The 23,360-nt window shown below is 39.4% G+C and overlaps 1 protein-coding gene and 1 pseudogene across 1 annotated transcript in view; one reads left to right on the top strand and one right to left on the bottom strand.

Moving 5' to 3' along the window:
• The first annotated feature begins 204 nt into the window (after positions 1 to 204).
• Positions 205 to 815, top strand: LOC115071256 (annotated as a pseudogene).
• A 9,288-nt stretch (positions 816 to 10,103) lies between these two features.
• The window catches only part of Fbxl17 (F-box and leucine rich repeat protein 17), a 479,631-nt gene continuing 466,374 nt past the window's right edge, over positions 10,104 to 23,360 (bottom strand). Inside the window, 1 exon segment of the mRNA XM_029565884.1 lies at positions 10,104 to 12,896. Coding sequence (XP_029421744.1) covers positions 12,756 to 12,896 — 141 coding nt within the window. The 3' untranslated portion in view covers positions 10,104 to 12,755.

Raw genomic sequence — 23,360 nt, 5'->3', positions numbered from 1 at the left:
ATATTTAAGTGGTCAATGAAAATACAAAATGGCACCCTGCATTTAAAATATTTTGGAGAATACAGACTAAAAAGAAGGAAATAGGAGTCGTGTCGTGTCATGTCGTCTCCCCCCCACCCCCACCCTGCGCGCGCGCCCCCCTATACCTGTTATTGGCCACAAGAAGATGGGAAATGGCGGTGACCAGCGGCCCTGGTTTGAAGCATGGGAATACCTTACTGGAAGAAGTCAATCACTCAGATTAAACAGTGGCTGAAGCAGGAACAGAAGAAACTCCGGGAGAACCCAAGAATACCTGAAGATGCTTGCAGAGAGAGAGAGAGAGAGAGAGAGAGAGAGAGAGAGAGAGAGAGAGGACGCGGCAGATGAGCTGGAGCGGCTCGTATCACCACCCAACCACAGAGTCACCGGTCACCGTGACCACCAGCAGTGAGCCTCTTGGGCTCACTGGCTTCTAGGTCTGCCCCTGCCTGAGCAAGGGGACAGGGATGGGTTCGAGGAGGAGGTGATATCTACAGAGAAACCAACCAGGGCCTTACCTAGGAAGTCCAAAGACCCCCTTCTAGCTCAGCGGATCCCTTCTCTAACGGCCTCACTGCCCACACACAGAGGGAAAAAGGTCAAGAGGATACACCTCCCACAAGCCCAGGCAGGACTCCACCAAGAAACAGTCAAGTGCCACCCCTATCTGCAAGAACCAGCTCTGCAGACTGACAGGAAACGCCCGGCACAGAGGGGAGTGGGTCCCCAAGAAGTTCCTTGTCAAGGCTGGAGCCTGTGCTACCTCAGCTCGGCAGTTCCAGTGGCACTGCTGAGTAACTCTGCAGCTTGAGCCTGGAAAGTCAGGACCTCTTCAGGTTGGGGCCATTCTTGCTTGGGGACCACCCTGGGGCTTGTGCCCAGAAGGAATAGACACCTGAGAACCCTGTCCTCAGGACCCTGCAGAGCAGCCTCGGGTGTCATCATCACCTGGGACTCATCAAATTTGTGAAACCCAAGGGGGAAAAAAAAAAAAAAAGGAAATAGGTGGCCATTAAAAGATTCTATAACCTTTAGTGAAAAGAACTGGCTCAATTCCTTTGAAAAAATGGTGTGGCATCCTATAATAAAATTAAGGATGTGAAAATAGTAGAAATTTCATTTTTACATATGTGGCCTGTTGATGTGTGTTCTTGGGCCCCTGAGGGCACATATACAAAAGCTGTAGGGTCTGTGATCATTTCACATGGGACAAAAATACTTTTCAATAATACAGTGGGTAAGTAGTGCCACAGTAGAATATTGCCTAGAACATTTTTGTTACCCTTAAACATATGAATTTAATATAGTGAGATCATTCCCAATGTGATGTTTTGAAGAAATCTGCCTTTCAGAGGAAAGTGCAGAGCCACCAGGAATGGGATTAGTGTCCTTCTGAAGAGGCTCCAGACTTTGCTCTACCAGCACAAGAAGATGCAACCAGGAACACACTGTCCACAAAACAGAAAGCCCTCATTGGGCATGGGGAATAATGGCATCTTGATCTTTGACTTTTCACCCTTCAGAACTGTTAGAAATAGATGTATATTGTTTTCAAGCTACTTAGTTTCATAATTTTCTTACAACACCCTGAATGAATTAAGACAATTATATACCAGTGGAACTGTATTAACATGACATACAATGAAATGGGCGGGTCCTATACACTATTAAGCAAAGGAAGAAAATCACAAAGTAGTACACACAGTATGATTCTTTCATATGCAGTTCAAGAACAGGCTAAACTTACCTACATTTTTAAGGATGCAAACAGGCAGTACAAAGAAATGAAAAGAGGAAAGTTATTTACATGGATGCCAGGAGAGAGGTTACATTTAGAGGGAGGAAAATGCCTGCCTCTTAAAGGTGGTGTATGTAACATGAGGCATAGACTTTTGGCTGCTGCCCATACTGGGTTTCTTAACCTGAGTAGTTTGCTTTATGAGGATCTTACATTCATACATATGTTATGTATACTTTTCTCTGTGATATATTTCCCAACGAAATGCTTCAAAAACATTGTTTCACACAATTAATTTGATTCTCCTTGCCACCACCACCTCACCGTCAAAGTCTGTGTTTGAGACCAAGTGTGAATGTGCCACTAACTCTAGGAGGTATGGAGACTTGTATCACTGATTTCCTTCAAGTCCTATTCAACTTAAGAATGGAGAAGTGACGATGATAACATACAACAGTGACCACAAGGAAAGAGTATAGAAGTGGACTAAATATTCAATACTATAAATGTATTCAAAGACAAGCTTTCTTCCTACTTTATGGTCTACTTTATAGCAAATTCAGTCATCTGAATTATCTAGCAATGAAGGCTGCCAGTAGCTTAATTTTCACATTAAGCTCAATTATTTAAGTTATCTGTAAGCGTGTGTCTCAGTATTTACCTCTCTATATCCATGCATCCTGTATTGTAATCCAATTTTTGATTTGGAAATGAAACACTTTAATAAAAGCTTCATTTAAATCTAATTAGCAAGATGTTTTATTTCTCCCTCTACTTAGTAAGTGACTCAGTTGCAAGAGGATGCTTAAAAACACAGCAGAACATTTCTGTCAACAAAATCATGATTGCAGGGCTTTCTCTATTCACTTGGCATGATTGAATTTTTAAAAATCACCATTGTCTGTAGCCACCCAGACTCATTAGGGCAGCATCTATTTGTAAGACGGCTCTGTTTAAGAATTCTTTATTTAGTGACTAATTTTTCATTTTCCATTATGTTAATCACAGAAAGTTGAATAGACTTTTTTTTTCAACAGGCATCTTTTATGGCTGGATGGTGCATATGGGTATGTAAGCGTGTGCACACACACATGTACACACACACACACACACACACACACACATGCACACATACACACACGCGCATGCGCCCCAAGCCACAGAATTCTAAGAATTCAGGCTAGAGAAATGCATTTAGAAAGCATTATCAGCCTGGTCTAGCGCGTGTCCTCAGGCCACTTTCCATCAATGCCTCTCATCTCCAGATCTTTCAAGTGATGCCAAAATGTGGAAGAAGTTCCAGAAATGCATGACTGTCTCTTCCATCTTGTAATGAATAAAACAGCTGAATCAAACAGTGCTGGCTCTTTTGGAAATTTTTTTCTTGAGTTGCTGGCATCCTTACATTGTTTTATTAGCTAAAAAAGATCATGGTTGCATTTTTGTGTCTGAAGGGTCCTGCCTAGCTGCATTTGTGTCTACTAAATATCGAAGGAAACCAGGGTTAATTTTACTCATCATATGCCACCAGGCACAACCTCCTATCCATTGAAAGTCATATGACTAAACTGTGGTTTGTTCACATGATGAAATAGGTAAAAATTTGACTGATTTTCCATTTCAACTCTAGGCTTTCCATTGCCAGTGGACTTTCTTATTACTATAAAGTCTTGATACTGGGTTTATCCTGCAATTAAAAATGAAGTGATAATACCACTAGTGTGGTGGCCCTTTGGTTCCTGTGGCAATGACATGACACGTCACACGAATACTTCGAGCTGTCTCTGATTATGTAGACAGGTGTCTACTTAGGATTCCAGTGAGGGCTAGACAGACAGAAATTAAGCTTTCAGTAAACACAAGGATGACAAGGCTATTGTGTTCTCCCTACCTCTGTCACCTGTTTAGACATGAAACAGTGTAAGGCCTGCTTCCCACAGTGCTAACACCCACTACCATGTGGGTAGGATGCTTTGCATTTCAGTTTAGCAATTCTCAATACTCAATTTCTACCAGATATAAACTTTCCTATCATTTAAAATGTTAATATTTGATGAAAAATTGTTACACATTCATGTTATATCCATATTCAGTGTTGCACGTGTAATGTTACATATACACAAGAACACAGTTTTATGCTACTAAAATAAATATTTTGGAAACTACCTTATTTCAACTTATGTGACAGAACCTAGAGGTTTGCTTGAAGCTCTTTCAGCCCCCTGGTTGCACTCTACCACCTGCTCTCCCAAATGCAGCAGGCACGCTGAAGTTTTGCCATCACTTTTTTCCTTTTTCTCTTAAAACATTTTTGTACTTAAATAATGTATCGCCTGATTTTGATTGTTTTTGAAATTTATAAAAAGGTGTGCCACTTTAAGCATTCTGTTATCGCTTGCTTTCTTTATTAAAGTATCTTTAAGATCTACTCACATTGCAATATGGAGCTGGGATTCCATTTAACTAGTCTGTTTCACTGAACAAAATATAAAAATGTTGGTTTCTCTCTTACGTTATTCCTATGTGCCCCATATTCCATGTTATATGGTTCACATGTGTATTACTCTGGGTACACCTGTGAGGGAATTGTTACATGTGTATAGTCACCTAAACTTTACCAACTTCCTCCAGTGGCTAACAATCTCATTGCTCTGTGCAATCTTTGTCCAAACTTAATAATATAGGGCTTCATAATGGTCACGAACCTTGCATTTCTATGCTTGCATTTATCTGAACACAAATTTGAGGATTTTTCATGATTACCTGACCATCTGAATTTCCCTTTTTGCCAAATGTCTATTCTTTTTTTTTTAAAAAGATTTTATTATTTTTATTTTATGTGTATGAAGGTTTTGCCTGTGTGTATGTAAATGCACCATGCACATGCAATACTCTGCAGAGGCCAGAAGGTCTTGGATCCCCTGGAATTGGAGTTTTGGACAGTTGCTAGCCATCATGTGGGTGCTGGGAACTGAACCTGGGTCCTCTGGAAGAACTGCGAGTGTTCTTAACCACTGAGCCATCTCTCCAGACCCAAAATGTCTATTCTTATCTTCTGTTTATTGGAATTTCTTTGGAGAGGAGGTTGTTATTTAATTGGACACTGAAGATCTTTGTGTACTCTGGATACTGATCCTTTGTTGGCTGTTCTAGGTTACAGATAACTTTCTAGTAGCTTGTGATCTGCCTTGTCTTCAGTGAGCCTTTTAAAGAGCAGGCTGCCTTGTCTTCAGTGAGCCTTTTAAAGAGCAGGAGTTCTTCATCTCAATTTAGACAAAATACCCAATCTTTACCTCTATACACAGCACTTTCAGCTTTTAATTCTTACCCCCAGATCACTAAGATTAAGTCCATAATATCATAATGTCTTTATCCTACATTTTCTTCCATGAATATTTATTTCAGCCTGTTGTTTTTAGTTCATCTGTAATTAGCACTTTTTTGCATAGTAAAATGTGGAGACCCAAGTCCCCGCACCATAGGAACAACCAAGTAATTTAACTACTCCTGATTTTATAGTATTCAATCTTTTTGGTTTACTCATACTATTTCTTTTTTAGTTTTCTGAGACAGGGTTTCCCTGTAGCCCCAGCTGGCCTGGAAATCATTATGTGGACCAGACTGGTCCCAATCTCACAAAGACCTGCCTGCTTCTGCCTCCTGAGTGCTGGGATCAAAGGTGTATAGTTATTTTCAAGGCTGTCTAATTTGCTCCATTGGCTTACCTGTTGATCCTACAGCCCTTGTCACACTGTCTTAGTTACTTTAACTAATTAGTATACTTTTAAAGATCTTTTTTTAAAATTACATTTATTTATTTAATTAATTTGATTTACATATGTGTGCCCCTGAGTGCCAATGCATGTGTGTGGAGGCCAGGGAACAACTTGACAAATTCTCTCCTTCCACCATATGTGTCCCAGGAATTGAACTCAGTTCACCATGCTTGGCAGCAAGTACCTATCTGCTGAGCCACCTCATCCTAGTATTGTTTTTTTTTTTTTTTATAATTTCTTAAAATGTGTAAGACAAAGTCTACCATCTTGTCTCTCAAATGTTTTGATTGTTCTTAACCTTCTGATATTTTATATGAATTTAAGAATAAGTTTAAGGTTTATGAAGAAAGTATTAAGAAGATTTTGTTTGAAACTGCATAGTGTTAGATCAATTAAGTGAGATTTATCATACTAAGAACCATGAAAGGCGTGAGATTTTACTCTAACTGCAGATCGAAAAGTCAGTGTAACAGTTGATAGGATGTTGTCTGAGGATACAAGCCAGCTGCCTGGGACTAGATTCCTTAGAGCAGTGGCAGAAGCCAGAGCATCAGTATTACAAATTAAAAAAAAAATATTGAATTTTTGTGTATTTCATACATAAAGTCATCTTTATACCCCCTCCCCCTTTCCCCTTTGGCCCCCCTCCCATAGCCCCCCGAACTGGAGTTCATACATTTTGTCATTTGTATTAAGGCCTATTATGTAAAGTTAGTGGCCTGAGATGTCCCTCAGTGCAAGATCATCCACCACAGTTTAGTCGGCCTATCTAGAATCTCTCCCTTCAAGAAGATCAGCTCTTCCTCACCCAGGAGTAATCAGCTGCCAACAATTCTTCAACTAAGATTCAGGATTGCCATTCATTTCCACAGTTCTGTGCTGGGTTTTTGTCTGCATAAGTTTGCATGGGTCTTGTGCATGCTGGCACCACTGGTATAGATTTGTATGAGAAGGGCCCCAGGTATTTATAGGACTATTTCGTATGGTCATGCACTTTCTCCCTGGCTCTTACAAATCTTTCTGTCCCCTCTTCCACAATGGTCCCTGAGCCCTCAGTGAGTAGACCTCAATACAGGAGACCTGTCCAAGAACCCACACTCTGCCAACTCTTATTTTCTGCGTTTTGGTCATTTGTGGCCTTTTGTGTTCTTGGGCCTCTGTTGCGTGAGGGAGCTCCATTGATGAGAATTGAAAGATGCATTTATTATTGAGCATTTCATACACTGTATTTTGATTATATTCAGATCTCCTCCCCCATCTATTCTCAGATCCATCTCCACCTCCCTAATCCCCATTTGATGGCCTCTATTTATTTTAAGGCCTATCAAGCCTAACTTGGGTTCCCCAAATGCACTTGGTGTGGGTTCATCCCCTGAAGCCTGGTCAACTTACTTGGCATTATGCCCTTTAAAAAAATGGATTTGCCCTCTCCCAGCAGCTACCAATTGCCAATAGCTCCTCAGCTAGTGCTGGGGCTCCTTGTCCACCTTTCCCTTCCATGCTGGGTTTTTGTCTGGTTTGTGCTTGTGCAGCATCAGCACTGCTTCTGAAGACCCAAATTCCACAAAGAAATGAAAAGGAAAAGGAGCGGGCTGACTGTAAGTGGAGTTGTGCTGCATGAGAGATGCACTGGGCTTTGGAAGCATGAATAATTTATACTGGAAATTTACACTGTATGCCCTTTGTTCTAGAAAGAGATACCATGTTTTTGAGGGCCATTCATCACTGAACACCCTTGAAAAGACAACCCACAGCAAAGGCAGTAACTGCCTCTGCTTGCAAAATGTATAGAAATGGAAGATGTCCACCAAGAATTTTTCCTAGTATCTTCAGGTTACTGAGTCTTCTAACCATGAACCTATATACAGTTCTTCTGGCCTATTGGCATGGTTTTGTAATTTATCCATGGAGCTGCAAGTCATGTTGCTAGGTGCTGGGGACATGGCTCAGCTGCACGGTTGCCTAGCATTTGTGAGAACCTGGGTCTGACTGCCAGAATCGGGGATGCTACTTTCTGTATTTGTTGCTGTTATAAAAAGCAGTTTTAGCCGCAGTGGCGCACGCCTGTGGTCCCAGCACTTGGGAGGCAGAGGCAGGTGAATCTCTGTGAGTTCAAGGCCAGCCTGGTCTACATAGTGAGTTCCAGGACAGCTGGGGCCACAGGGAGACCCTGTTTAAAAAAAACCAAAAAAAAAAAAAAAACAAGCAGTTTTAGAAATCACAGCTTTCAACTTAACATAGGTGTACAAAAATGTAAGCGAAGACTATATTTTGACACTATTTCCAACTAAACATTCTTAAAACATTCCTCTCTGGAGTCCAGAGAAAACATTTCTTAGGTTCACTTATAGACGGAAAATTTTTCTAGGTTTTGGTGAGAATTCCACTGATATTAGGTTGCTAGGATTAAGAGGAATGAATTTGAATTTTCTTGCGTGTTTTCATTGTTTCCATTTAAAAAGCCATACAAAATTTTTCCCACTTTGATCTATTAATATATTCTGTAGTTTGAATGCTGGTGTCCCTTCTGAAGATTAAACTGGAAGAAGTTAGCCATAAACACAAGAGTATTAAGAGTGGGGTCATTAGGATGTGACTAACCAATACAGCATCTTCCCTCATAGATACGATTAATGCTTTAGAAAGCAATCAGTGGGAATTAAACATCGTCTTTTCTTCCCCTCCCACTTTCTGCCATATGAGCTTAGTGTTCAAGGTGCCATTTTGGAAGCAACACTGGATTCTTACCAGTCACCAAGCCTGTCAGTGCCTTGCTCTTGTACTTTCTAATCTCTAGTATTGTAAAGAATGTTTTATTGTTTATTAATTACTCAATCTGTGATATTTTGTCACAGTAGAAGCAATACTAAGGCAATATATTAAATCTAACTTGGCAACAGTTAACTGCTGATAGTTTGTTTAGGACTTTTGTGGTATATTCATGAGTGAGGCTGGCTCATAGGCTTCACTTATCATTGTGGTTTTGATTTTAAAGTCAGACTTGTCTCACAGAATTAGACCCTCACCAAACCATTAACATCATACTCATTAACTAGACCAGTGGTCTCCATATCAGTAAATTCAATGAATTCAATAGTTATTGTTGTAAATGTAGCCCTGGATGGCCTGAAACTTGATATGTAGGACAGGCTGGCCTTGAATATTTGTGTGTGTGTGTGTGTGTGTGTGTGTGTGTGTGTGTGTGTGTGTGTGTTTGGGCACATGTGCTATGGAGCACCTGTGGAGGTCAGAGAACAAACAGGAGTCAGTTCTCTCTTCCCTCTATGTGGTTTGGGAATGGAATTCAATGCATCAGGCTTGGCGGCAAGCACCTTTTCCTGCTGACCATATTGTCAGACCTCAATAGTCAACTTTTCACTCTCACTTAACAGCAGCACTTGACATGCTTGAAAATTTTCTTCTCCTTGGAGGACTTTCTTCAGTTGATTCTACCACAACTCTTGACTTTCCTTTTGCTTCTCAAGTCAGTTTATCTGGTTTCCTTTGACAAGTTTTCTTCTTCTCCCAGTCTTCTTATTGTAAGAAGTCACTGGAGTGCCCCAAAGCACAATACTGATATCTCTTCTCTCTCGAAGTAATAGATGATGACTTCAGACAGGATCCATGCACTGACCATCAATATCCCTCTCTCCTTCCAGCTGAACTCTGTATTCTAGCACATACCTGGCATACTCACCTGGCACCTCCAATGGGCACCTCAAAGTTAACTCACTGAAAAACTGAACTTCTAATAGTGTCCTTCATAATTCTGCCTGTGGAGGTTTGAATGAGAATTGTTCCTTATAGGTTCCAAGTATCTGAATATTTGATCAGTTGATGGAGCCATTTTGGGGAGGGTCATGGAATCTTTAGGACATGTGGAGAAAGCACGTTACTAGGGAAGGGCTTGGAGAGTTCATAGCCTTGTCCTATCTTTGAGTTTTTCTCTCTGCTTCCAGTGAGTGACTGAGGATGTGAGCCTTCAGCTTTCTTCTCTGGCTGTCTCCTGCTATGCTACCCTGCCATGATGGACTCTTATCCTTCCCCACCACAGGCCAAATAAATGCTTCCTTCTATAAGTTGCCTTGGTCATGGTGTTTTATCAAACCACAGAAAAGTAACTAACACACTGCCCATTATTACCTATGTCCTTTTCCAATCTCACTGCCAGTTTTCCAGATGGCTTCCTTGTTCGCTATGAGTAACTTGAAGCTGGGAATGAGCTTCATTCATCTTTAAATCCCTTGTACCTGGTACATGATTGCTATTCAAGAAATTTTACATTTATTTGCTTTTGAAAAAATTTGAATAAATGACTAAGTAAATGAGTAACCACTTATGGAATGGGATTTTAAACAATTTACTTGTTTAAATTTATGATATTTTAATCATGTCTCCTTAATCACCAATGAAATTAGAACTTCTTAAATCTAGTTGTGTTCATCATTCTGGGCTAGTCAGAGCTATGCAAGTCTGTAGTGAAAAACCAAGGACACAGACACTCTGCATCATACCCAACTGGCCATGGGGAGCTCATTTATTGTTTCTAAAATAAAACAAAAGACACGGAGTTTTGTTTCTCTTTTATTGCAACCCATTGCAAGGTCAAAAGATTCACAGAAATATAGAAACTACAAACTGGGTGAATTTTCTTTATCCACTCAAAAGGACATTACAGACAAAGGAGCAGAGTTTTCCACTACAGCAATATATTTCATAGGCTTTATTCTGAAAATACTGTTGACATTTTGGAGAGGATAAAGAGCCCTGCATTAAATGTGTTCACATGTATTTATGACATTCTAAGCCAAAAAGGGACTATATTGCCCAGAAAAAGTATTTTAAGCCTCATTTCAAAGCATCTAATGAGAACGCATTCAACAGCCGTAACAGGGTCACTTGAGGGGGTGCTTTTCCTGGTGCTGGTTGAGATTAATGCTGGGTATGATATTTCTACAGAAATGCACCAAAGCAGTTTTTTGGGTTCTGTTGCATCAGGCGTTCTGGATTGGTGTTCGTAGAGAATGAGTGCCATTGTCCCACACCCAAGCTGAAGCATATTAGAGTGCTGGACTTTAGATTCAAACAATGCAACATTTAAAAAAATCAATTACACACTCTGAAACCATTCAACAACTAAATCCAAAGATTATTACAACTCTGAACTGAAATGGTTCTGTCTATATCATAGATGACTTTCCCTTCTTTCATCTGATTCTAACTATTTAAAATATAGTGTGACAGATATAAAAATTAAATTTTGTTTATTCGCCCAAGCAACTCTTACTGTAAACACTGTCTTATAAATTAGTTTTGAGTTAAAAATCAGTTAAAATATTATGAAATAAGATTTTTTTTTTTTTTGCTAGTGGAGAATTCACTTCAATGTATAAAAAGAAATGTAGTTTACTAACGGTAAACAGCGTTTCCTTAAACAAATTTTATTCCTGTCAAATTAAACTAGTAACCCATTTGGTTATGGAAAAAATATTCTCAATACTCGCTGACTAGATTTTTTTTCAACTAATTGGGATTAAAACAAAACAAAACAAAAAATGCCACATCAAAAACATGTTGACATAATCAAGGGAAACAGTTTCTACCAAAATGGAGTCATTATAAATATGTGAATGGCATTCAAATGTAAGGTTGTCTGTTGCTTCTTACAGCTAGTATTATTTCCACAGTATTGGAGTTTATAGGAAATAAACTCAAACCTCAGTATATTTGTTAAAGACTAAAGACCACATTCGGGGAGAATAAATAGTTAAGTTTACAAGTCAGGGTTTTGCTTCTCCTAAGATGAAAGATAATCACTCTTTAGCTTAAAAAGGCTGCCTGCTGTCTCGATTATAAATCTAGACACAGGAGAGGTTATTTGAGCCTGAGTCCCTGCAACGAATTAATTGTAAAGATGTGTGAAATCAAAACTGATATTCATTTACGATAGGTACTACCTTAACTAAAAGCTGGCAATATTTAATTAAACAAAAATACTTATTTCTGGCAAGTGTAAACAGAATCTTAATGAACATATTTTCTAATATTTCTAATTTTTAACTCATACATTAGCTAACAGTATATTTTCGCAGTAGCATAAGAACTATCCCCAAATGGTAACATGCATATATCCAAAACCTGTTCTAAAACCCAAAGCAAAAGAAAAAGTTCAACAGGAAGATTGTCTACTTGTATCTCATTCATTAATCTTCTATAATATGACTATTCCATCTTAGAAATATATTTTCATAATTACCAGAATTACCAAAATAATGAAATGATCTGTAAAAATTTTAAAATAACTGCTCACCATTAATTATATTGGTGGATTCAATGTGGATAATGCTAAAATTAGCCCCAAATGTCACTAAAATACCTCCTGACCAGTTACTATCCACAAAATAAAAGCTAACACAATGTTAAAGTAAAACGAACTAAAATATTTAGTACTCAACAGAATGCATTTGTAGAATAATGAATAATTAACTTTTGTGAGCTGGCCAGGGGAGTTCATATCGTTGCCCCCGTATAAAAAATTTACAAAAGGCTTTATTCTCTCTAGTTCCTAAGTCACCCACAAGACAGCAAGTTGACCACCTGTAGACACAGTTAAGTCAGATAGAACCACTCTGTGGCCTTCAGGAAGGTCCTTCTGTCAGGAAATGATTTATCAAGAAACTGGCCTGGTGTGCGTGCACAAGCACATTGAGTATATGAGAGCTGAATGGAATGGTATGTGTGGATACGCTTACAGATTCAAGGAGTGCTACTCTCCAGCCTTCGAATTAGTGCAATATCACTTCCGTTCTGGACTTAACCAGAAGCGTACAGTATATCCCATCATAAAAGAAAGCCTTTTGGCAGGCATCTCCAAAAGTGGTAGAACTAAGAAGCTCACAATAATACATTCAGTTCTCTTTCTCTGACTCCATACCTCACAGGTTTTTTTTTTTTTTTTTTAAAAAGAGAAATTAGCTCTTGAACTTAAAAGGTTTGTGGTTTTCATAATCTTCAGTTTTTAGGAAAACAAGCCAGCTCACCTGAGAACAAGTAACAAGTGCGCTTACGCTATGCAGTATGCAACAAGACACAAATAGACACACTTGGGTACACAGGCAGACACGTGATGGTTAGAACCTTTCCAGGAGATTTTCTACTTCAGGCCTCCATTTCTCTGCCCTGCTGAACAACCTGAGTGGACCCAGGCATGAGCAGGAGTGTTAGGAAGAGGCAGCAGACATATTGGGGGTCCAACCCATCTGATAGGCTCTTTCCAAGGTCCTCTTGCAATCCTGCAGGACAGTGCTGAAGGTGATGTGGGGGTACTGCTGCACCAGCTGTTCTACTGTTACTTCATTGACCTGTAAGCAAAGAAGAACCACTGTCATACACAGGGGCCACTGTCACCATGCAGCCGACACTACTGTGATACAGTGACTTACAACACAATAAGGAGCCCTGGCCTCTTTCCTTTCCTTTCTTAGCAATGTGAGGAAGTATTTGGTGAGCAGATGTTTTCCTTTAGTCTGACTTCTCTGATTTTCCAGCCATACATTTGCTCTTATGGAGTTTTAAAAATCAAACACGGTCAAGAAATCAAATGTATTTTCTATGAACGTAAAAGATTGTGATTTGTCAAGATCTCAACAATGCCCATTAAAAATCTAGAGTTTGAGAGATAAGGAAATAGTACGATGGCATTCTCATGTACGTGTGACTTCTTCATCAACATGAAAGCCTTTTTAGGATGAACAATGTACAACAGGGGGAAAGATACACAGGATTCTAGATGGAATTGCACATGAAAATGTTTATTTTTCTTCCCTTTAAATGTTAAGGCATTGCAAACCTCAAGTCCCTTTGTGAAAAGGGCTGAAATGTGAGGAATCAATAATTAAAACATACATGGCTGGCAGGTCAGGGATGGCCCCAACAGACCTTAGCCATCAAAGAGTCCACCTTGATTCTTGATTAGACAAGGCAATCAGACAGGCCTAATTAAAACTAACACCTTTACAATTGCTGTGCTGCAAAGGGATTAATTTGTCAATTATTTTTAAGCTGATTGCAGCTCATATCACAGAAGTAGACAACTTCCTTCATCCTTTAGATAAATAAATGATTAACCTAAGAACCACAACTTATAGGTAGCTTTATTTAAAATCTTTATGGAACACTTGGGTATTTTGGAATACATCAATATTTCAGTTGTACAGTGTTAGCTGTGTAAGTCCGAACTAAGGTGATATGTATTTTTGAGCATCCTTCTTAGTACTTATTACTGAAAAGGAGCACCACAGGGAAAGAAAATCCTAAATCCCTCTGTTTGCTTTGAAAGTCTGCTTAGACTTACGATGATCAGGAAGATTGGTTGTCTACCCTTTTTTGAAGTAACATGGTACTTACTAGGTGATTTGAAAGCTATATTAGTTATTTTTTTAATACTGGAAATTGTTATAGTTACACTATGCTGACAATACTTAAACTTTTCCTTTTCTTTTTTTTTTTTTTTTTGAAGATAGGGTCTTGCTATATAACCAGTCTGGCATTAAGTACATGATGATATTCCAGGCTCAGCCTCCCAAGAGCTGGGATTACAGGTGCACACTACCATGCCTGGTGGGCAGGACATTTCTCTAGTCACAATTTGCTTGTCCGAATCCTGAATCTTCAGCTATGAAAACAAGATAATGTGCTTGTGTCAAAGACTTGCTATAAGGGTTAAATGTAATCATATGCCTAGCACAGTGACCGATATAAAGAGCTCCCTAAATGGTAGTTCTCACTATTATAGTAGGTTCTCAGTAAGAGTTCCTGAATGCAGGAGTTTATTAATGATAGGTTAGGCAAACCTATTCTCTACAGTGGTATCAATATTATTCTACTTCTGAGATATCTCAGAAATAAACCTTTTAAAAATATTTTATTTATTATTTTTATTTTAGATGTATGAATGCCTGCATATAGGTAGGTACACCCATGTCATGCAATGCCTGTAGAGATCAGAAGAGGGTGTCGGTGGATTCCTTGGAACTGGAGGTACAGATGGTTATTAACCACCATATGGGTGCTGGGAATCAAACCCAGGTCCTCTGGAAGAGCAGCCAGTGCTCTTAACTGCTGCACCATCTCTCCAGCCCCAGAAATAAACTTTTATAACAGTAGAAACAATGTTCCAAAGAAAATAACCACAGGGCAAGAAATAATCTTTAGAACAAACTTCATATGTAGGAAGAAGCTAGTTTCTAATGTTCTCTAGAGCCCAGCTTCTTAAACTGTAGGTTGTGACCCCATATGGGGTTCCATGGTTAAATGTGAGTGTTTTGAAAAGTTTGGCTATAGGTGGTTTCTAAACATGCAAGGACCAAAAGCCGATTTAAAATTAAATGCATAATGAATCCAAGGTGTTTCTGGCAGCCCTTGTGCATACAGTACCATGTGACTTCATTGTTGCCTTGGTTCTGAACACACCGCACGTACAGTTTGTGCTGTGCAAGTCATCACATAGCACATAACCAATGAGGAAAACTGCCTGAAACATCTCGGCTCGGACTGTGACTGTTTAATGTAACAAGCTGCAGTGTTTTTACTGCACGTACAAAGTTTTCTGCTCCTATACAAATAAAATGCTCCAATTACAGAAAACAAAAGACTTTTAATATTTTCCTATTATCATTCCTTAGCATGCAAGTATCAAATTAGTATATACGCGGGTTGTGTTATGTTAGAATGCTTGATATTTTAAAAATTATTTGAATTGCTGAATAATTTCATAAATAATTACTAAATGAATTTTGATTTGGGATTAGAACAGAATTTCCAACAATTACTTCTGCCATTTTGAACTACAAATATATTTATGAAAAGAAGCATTCCCAGAATTGCTGATTCAAAAATATCAATGTTCAAAATATCAATTAACTCTGAAAAACACTGACAATGCTCTATGTCCTGCAGTATCAAATACTCAGCCAAGACCTAATTCTTTCTATTAAAAAAGCAAGAACATCCATCTCATCAGTATGGAAATTTGCTTTCATTTAAAAAAATGTTAAAATTGTTTGTATGCCAAAGTATTACTTAAAATTCCTTTATGATTTGTTATCAGTAACTGATCTGTAAACCTACTTACACACTCAGGGTCATGTAAAAAATTCTCTGATAAAAACAGTTGTGAGTGGAAGAAGCCTAAGAAGACTCTCCATGAGAGCTGCAGTTTTTCTTAATAATATGGCCTGGGTTTAAGATGTCCACTGTCAACAAAGAAGCTTCTTTTTCCAACAGATGGAGACTATTATGAAATTCTACAACCAGTCAAATGCAGAGAATAATCGTCTGTGAGACGCCTAGCCCTAAGTGACACATCTACAATGCAACCTCTACACCTAAGGCTCAGGGAACATGGCAGATGAGGGGGAGGAAATAATATAAGAGCCAGAGACAGACAAGATACCTGCTGCTAGTTAAGGCATTCTAGACATCATAGGGAAGCTGCACCAGTGAAATTTCCACAGTGTGGTAGTTTAATGAGGTCTGCATATAGTAAATAACAAAGCCAACACAAATACCAAGTTAGATAGGGGGAAATTTCAAGGGACCCCACCTCAAGATGAAGAGCTGTAGGCAATCAATGGATGCTGAGGGAGGAAGGATCAGTTTTCTCCAGGGACCCTGAGAGCGTATCTATCTCCAAGTGGGCAGCCCTAAACATAGGACCATCACTGAATGGACTCACTGTATATATCTGTATATATCTGTATATATATATATACACACACACACACACACATATATATATATATACACATATTTGCATGTATATGTAACATTCAAGGAAGGGGATAGAAAACTGAGAGTGAGTGTAGGGACATGGGAGGAACTGGAGGAGGACTGGGAGGGGCAGAAATGGTGTGAAGACTATACTCATGTATGATGTTCACAAAAAGTTTATAAAAAATAAAGTAAAAGGAAAAGAATAAAAAGAAAGATAGCCACTGTTAGAATTCTCCCTTTCCATTAACTGTGTTCCTTAAACTACAGTTAGCTTACCTTTTCCCCTTTTGCCATAAACACACTGTAAAAAATGCAAGCTTCTCTGTAAGAGAGCACAAGCCATTTAGAGCACTGGAAAAAAATCTGCATCCCACTGCAGAGCAAGTTCATGCAGCCCAAGCCACTTAGCACTGAAGGAACTACTAACCAAAAATAGATAAGACTAGAGAACAGAAAGCACTTACACACAGCATAAAAACAGGGCTGTTTTCAATGGTTCCTTTCTAATCTAAACATGGGCAAGTACAGTATTTTGTATACAGGGCTGACAGGCAATTTGTTTTGGAGAGTCAATTTTTAAAAATGGAAAATATCTCTGTGTGATAATTTTTCCAGAAAGAAGTATATAATTCACCTGAAGCAAACTGGATACATGAAGATATGGATTTATGAAGTATATAAATTAGGTAATAAATTTTCACTTTAGCAGACTTTCATGGGAGGGCTAATTTATTTCATCAGCTAGCCTAATGCATTTCCTTTGGTTTGCCAGAATTCAATTTATCTATTTCTTTTGCATAAAGTCAGGTACACCTGTACTTAAGAATAGAGATGCTGCTATGTTAAATTTCTGGCTTGCACAGGACATGGTAAAAATAGGCAACAAGCTGCCTTGTGTAGCTGTAGGAGAAATAATAACAGTGGTCCTCAGTGGATTCCCCATGTCTTCCAAGCAACCCTTTGCTAACTGTGCACTGTAAATCCTGGGAAATAAAGCAGAGGAGAACATGCAACCACCCCATTTTAGAGCTTTGCTCAGGAAATGCTATTCAAGGGAAATACATACACTCACAACAGGGAAGGTTCTATTTTTTATTTTTAATGTCTCCTGGTGATAGAGCATAGTGAATTTTATATAACAGTAATGCTCATTTGTTCCTCAGAAGTATGAATTAGATTATTCCCTTCTTTTTTGCAGATACTCCGTAAGTGCTTTGGTGCTGCAGAGCTGGGTGTTAGACACCAGGGGAGTCTGAGACATTTTAGATCTCATGCCTGCAAACACGTCTTCAGACATTTTTGTCACTGGCCACTCCACTCCCTAAGACAGAAAGAATATTCTTTGCTCTAACTTATAAATATATGTAATATAAAATGGAAAATAAAGGTATTTTAAAGAACTTCTCAATGACTCTTGGTTTTTTATTCAGTTTCTTCCTCCTTTCACTGAAAGCTATCAATGCTAACCAGTCTACCACACACGAGGTTTGAAAACCGAAGCCCATCTTCCTAAAGAAATAGGCAGAGGTGTTATGTGAAGAAATTACTGTGATTAAAGAGGGAAAAAAGCATATGCCCCAGGTTTTAAAAAAAAAACATATGAAAGATTGGATTTTATAGTTCTCTCCAAAGATGGCATAACCATAATTTACATTTTCAAAATTATTATAACTCTTTTTAAGGTACTAGCAATTTGTCTGGTATTTTAATCTATTTTGAGTTAACATCTATTAGCACTTTTTGAAAATGTGAGGCAATTTGCTATGCTAATTAAGGTAAATCACACCATAGTTTCATTATATTGCTGCTGCTGATGTTATGGAGGGTGAGGAGAGAGGCTTCGGAGTTCCAGAGATGCTGTTCAGCCAGTTGCTCTAGACCATCCCAGGTACCTTACCTGTCCTTACCAATACTGCCACCAGAAAGCACCAGATAAGCACAAGCCTAGACGGAATTACCTTCTCAATGGTACCCACTGTTAAAAATATAGAAGATCTGATAAAATTGCAGAAGAAACCATTTACATCAAGTGGTTCTCATTTCCTCATTAACTTCTGCTGTAAAACAAGATGCGCTTCTTTAGAAGCCAGAAGCTCAACAGTGGGACAGATGAGATCACTGTAAAAATAAACTACTTGAAGTGATTCCTTCTTTTAATTTAATTTAATTTATTTTTTTCTCTGTGTGTGTGTGTGTGTGTGTAATGTGTGTGGTACACACATCTAAGAATGTATATGTGTGTGCAGGAGGAGGCACATGTGGAGGCCAGAGGACACTGGAACCTTTTCCTTATTCCCTCGAGACAGGGTCCCTACTGAATGCGAAGCTCACCATTTTGGCTAAGCTGGCCACCAGCTCCCAGGACCCACTGATCTCCATCCCCCAGTGCTGGGCTCCAGGCATGTGGTCATGCCAGGCTTTTTACAGGACCACTGGGTATCTGCATTCAGGTCCTCATGCTTGCTGTACGAGTGCTCTTACTCACTAAGCCATCTCCCTAGCCCAAAGGTATTTGTTCTTTAGTGGAGAAAGTTTTGGCACAATTCAAAATAACAATAACATAGATTACTTTATATCCAGACTGTAAGTTCCCTGACAACAGGAATATTTCACTCAAAACTTTGTTTTCAGTACTACACAATGTCTGCTATGCAATGCTACAGGACAGGAGTGGTTTGCTTTTATTCATTGCCAGATCCCTAGCATGTGAAGCGTGCCTACTGCATAGCATGTATTCAATATATATTTGCTGGCTCCATGACTAGAGGAATTGTTTAGTGAATTTCTTCTGAGTAAATGGAAAGTGAACATGTCGGCACTGCATGAGAAACTGCAGAGGTAAAGTTAAGTTCACTTGTTCCCAGGCCATCATTCACCATGGGAGCAGTGTCTAAAGTCTTGAGATAACGGCAGCTCCAAATTCCTTTAATGCTTTGAAGTTCATGCTTGTCATGACTCTTGGGCTACTATTTTTTTCCTATCTAATGTCATTAGGTACCTTTTTCCAAAGACACCTTCCCTGGAGTTTACAGTAAATTTCCACAGGGGAAATTGTGGTAGAGAAACTGCTGCTGAGTGCATGGCGATCAGGCAGCTCTCATGAATCTAACGAAACTGTACTTTGGATTAATTGATGGCGACCCTCTTAGCATCAGTTACACGGTTCAATGGGTAAAATGCTGATCTTAGATGTAAATAGGTTTCTAAAACTCTGCAGGCCCCAACCCCAGTTCATAGAATTCCACTCTTCAGCTTGAAATATCAGTGGTCTACTTAAGTCAGCAAAACTCAAGAAGGCCTGACAGAAAGTCTGAAAATTTCAAGACAGTTAAGGTCTCTTTTGATGTAACAGCTTTCTGGTGGCAGAGAAGAAAATATGCATGGGTCTTCTGACTCAAAGCAATGCTATCTCTACCTTCCATGGCTTCACCCCTACTGGAGGCAAATGGGAATAGAGTGGCTCTCTACTATTGCTTGGTTCTATTATCACACTAGTGTTTGCATGATGGGAAATACGAAGCAGTAATATAGTTTCAGACTAGGAGAAATTCCTGAACCCAGACTGCCCTGTGCACCCCTGATGACCACACACAGTATTAGGATTCCATGTGGTAGGATACAATCACACTCTTTCTTCTCTTCAGCATGGTTTATTTTGACAAAATATTTGAAAAAAAATTTATAATATTTTTTCACCCTAATAAGTAATAAGGCAAAATAAAAGTACACCCCCATTCTAGTAAGGACTGGGGAAGACTGAAGGGATAAATAGTCAATGAACATCTGCTGTTTTCCAGACGTCTGAACATCAACCAGCTGTAGCTGTAGCTCAGTCAGAATTGGTAATACACACTCAGTCAGCCAGCTAGTAATTGTAGTCAGAACTTCAATACACAGTGCTCCATGCCTTGAACTACACTTCATTTCTCTGGCACCTGGGAAATCCGGTGTGGTGCAGGAAATGTCAGACTGGGGTCTAGCAAATCAACTACCCAGAAAAAACTTACTTTCATTTTTCTAACATTAAAAGCCAAGACTCCAGTTGGCATAAAACACATTTCAAAGTCTTTGACAATTTCTTCCACAGGGCTGCTCTGTGGAAGTGTAAGCGAGAAAGAATCTCATTGGCCAGCAAAGATTCTGTGGAGCCACAGCTACAAGACCCTAAGAAGTGTGGTGCCCACAGGATGAGACACAGGGCTAACAAGTTTTCTGGCAAAGCCAGCGCAAGCTCAGGCATTGCCAGAATGAACACTGCTTTTCTCCTGAGTCGTTCCAAGCAACACGTTTTATCATATTCCAGAGGTAGAATGGTCAGCAAGATGGCTGCGGGATGTGGTCCCTGCCCTCTTGGAGCTGATAACCCAGCAAGGAAGAGAGATGATTATGACAATAAAGGCTGAAAGTTGATTTCTAGGGAAATGCAAGTTGTCGCAGAAGGCAGCCCATAGCAGGCACTCGGGAGTGTTAGAAACAGGCTTCCAAAAGAGAGGATGTTTGAGCGGACTTCTCAAGAATTAGGTTCTCTCTCTCTCTATCATATGCACTAAATCATTGTGTGTGTGTGTATATATATATATATATATGCTATACTGAAAAGAAAGGAAACCAGCCCAGGGGTTAGAAAAGAACAGCTAATCAGTCTTTTACTCTGTAAACTGCAGTGTACCTCTGGCCTCATAAAACAAACTCCTGTTTAACCGAAGTAAATCCTTGTTTCAAACAGTTCTGCTCTGAGGAGGTGATGGGTAAAGAAAATGGATCCTTCTCTGTGCAGGTGGTAAATATGAGGCACTCACAGTATACCTGGGAAGGTACTGCAAACAGCATACTCAGCTCTTGCCTCCAAATTCAGGACTTGTGTCCTGATGCTGGTCTGTCACTCTTCACAGACACCCTGGGCAATGTCACTCAATGCTAACAGCCCCAGGGGCTAACTTGAGGCTGCCCAGAGGCAGAGTTTTGTCTCTCGGGCAATAGGTCCTAGAGTCTGCTTCTCTGTTTCCTGGCACTCTGGGAAACTGTACTGGATATCCAGGACCCTGATATTCACTGGGTACCAGCAAAAGTCTCTGGACAATGTACTCTCAAATGTACTCCCTAGAATTCTTTCAGCTGTTTTCTGCAGGTTCCGTGGGCACATATGGAAACCCAGAAAGCTATAGGAAATTAAGTACTACCCAAAATTTGCATGTAAATGAGATGGGCTATCAAAGTTCAGTTTAAAATCCTTCAACACAACAATATATATATTTTCCCCTTGCTAGGGATTGAACACAGGGCCTCATGAATGCTATGCAAGTGATCTACCACAGGGCTTCATCTCCATGTTCTGTAGCCTGAGGTCTTTAGTAGTGACAGAGATAAAACTTGGTCCTTGATATCTTAAAGTTATAAATGGCACATACACACAGAGGGCTGTTGGGGAGGGAGGGAGGGAGGGAGGAGAGAGGGCAGACAAGCGGGCAGTGGGGGCAGTGGATGACAGAGAGAACAAGAGCATACTACTCTTGGATAGCAACAAACAAACAAACAAACACCCATCTAAAAATCCCAACGCACGGAAAGAGACAGAGAATGTGATGAACCTGACCCAGGCAGGCTCATAAATTCAGTCAACTTTGTCAAATGCAGTCATTCCATTTCAGAGTCTGCAGTGATTGGAAGTGCTATGCTCTGTCAATATCACAACAGGCCTGGCTTCCTGCGTCTCTTTCTCATGAAATGTAGGTTGCTGTTAACACTAGCACTGCTTCTATTCACTTGAATTAGCACAGTGAGAAAGCAGCAAAGAACCTGGGAGATGGGGTTCATAGAAACACCTGCAGTGTTCAGTGAGAATTGGGGCTTGCTAACCTGAAGCCTCTAATTAGAGATCAGTGTGACAGAAGTCCAGTAACCAGACTGTCAGAGTGAAAAATTAGTGACATTTTCATTTCCCGTATTGCCAAGCAATCTCCACCAAGAAGGATGTTTCAGGAGAAGCACAAGCTCCAGGTCTGGTCTTTCACTGGTCCTTCTCAGGCCCAGACTGTTGGTCATTGACCTGATCCACTGTTCAGAGCTGCATTTCTACACTAAGTGCACATGAAAACCCAAAAAACACACATGGAACACCAGGATAGAGTCAGTCACCGGATGGTTTGGCAAAAGAAGAGCTATTGAAAAAAACCTGGGCTCTAATAAGATAATTAATGTAGTCACAGAGTGGTAAGTGCAGCGTATTTATGGAACACATCTGGGTGTTTCTAAATTAAACTCTTGATGTTAAGTTGGAAGCATAATTGAGGAGTAAAACTCTCTGAACTAAAAAGAAATTGTTTTCTTTTGTGCCTAATGGCTTTCTTGGTTTTCAGTTTTTCTTTTCTTACATAAAGGACAGGACAATGGTAATCACCAAGAAGGTACCCAATGAAACACAATCTTTCTAAAATTATAGTTTCTAACAGGTAGTATTTATGTATTTGACTGGTTTCCTAGATGAATTTATTATCAGCAAAAATACATTCTGCATCAAGATGATCAGTAAATATAAAGATTAAAAACCTGAAAATAAGTGATTTTTTTTTTCATAAATGGAGCACTACAGAGATGAGAGAAATTCAGAGAGACCAAGTCCAAGCATATGGCAGGCATGTGGGCTCTACCTGCCTATCCTTTCAGCCACCCTCAGAATTCCCCAACTACAGGAAGCTTCTATTAAATCCAAGTTAGCATCTTTCTTATTCAGTTATTTATTTCCTTCTGTCTAGACACTTCTTTTTTTTTTGAATCTATCAAATGGTTAAAAAAGACAGTGGAACCTAAAGGTTTTGAAACTTGGTTTTTAGCTGTGTAGTACTTTTTCTTTTTTTCTTTCTTTTCTTTTTTTTTTTTTTTTTTTTTTTTAAGCAGGGGCTTGACATTTAGCTCAACTTGGCTTTGTACTTATGAGCTGCCTGCCTCAGCCTACTGATTATTAGGATTACAGATATGTGTCCCCATGCTTAGCTTGGGATAGTATTGATAAATTATTTTAACGTGCTTTCTATAAAGGTATGTGCCAGATCACA

The sequence above is a fragment of the Nannospalax galili genome, unplaced genomic scaffold (assembly GCF_000622305.1).
Source record: "Nannospalax galili isolate Female #2095 unplaced genomic scaffold, S.galili_v1.0 scaffold578, whole genome shotgun sequence".
Lineage (NCBI taxonomy): Eukaryota > Metazoa > Chordata > Mammalia > Rodentia > Spalacidae > Nannospalax > Nannospalax galili.
This window is presented reverse-complemented; position numbering and strand designations above follow the sequence as displayed.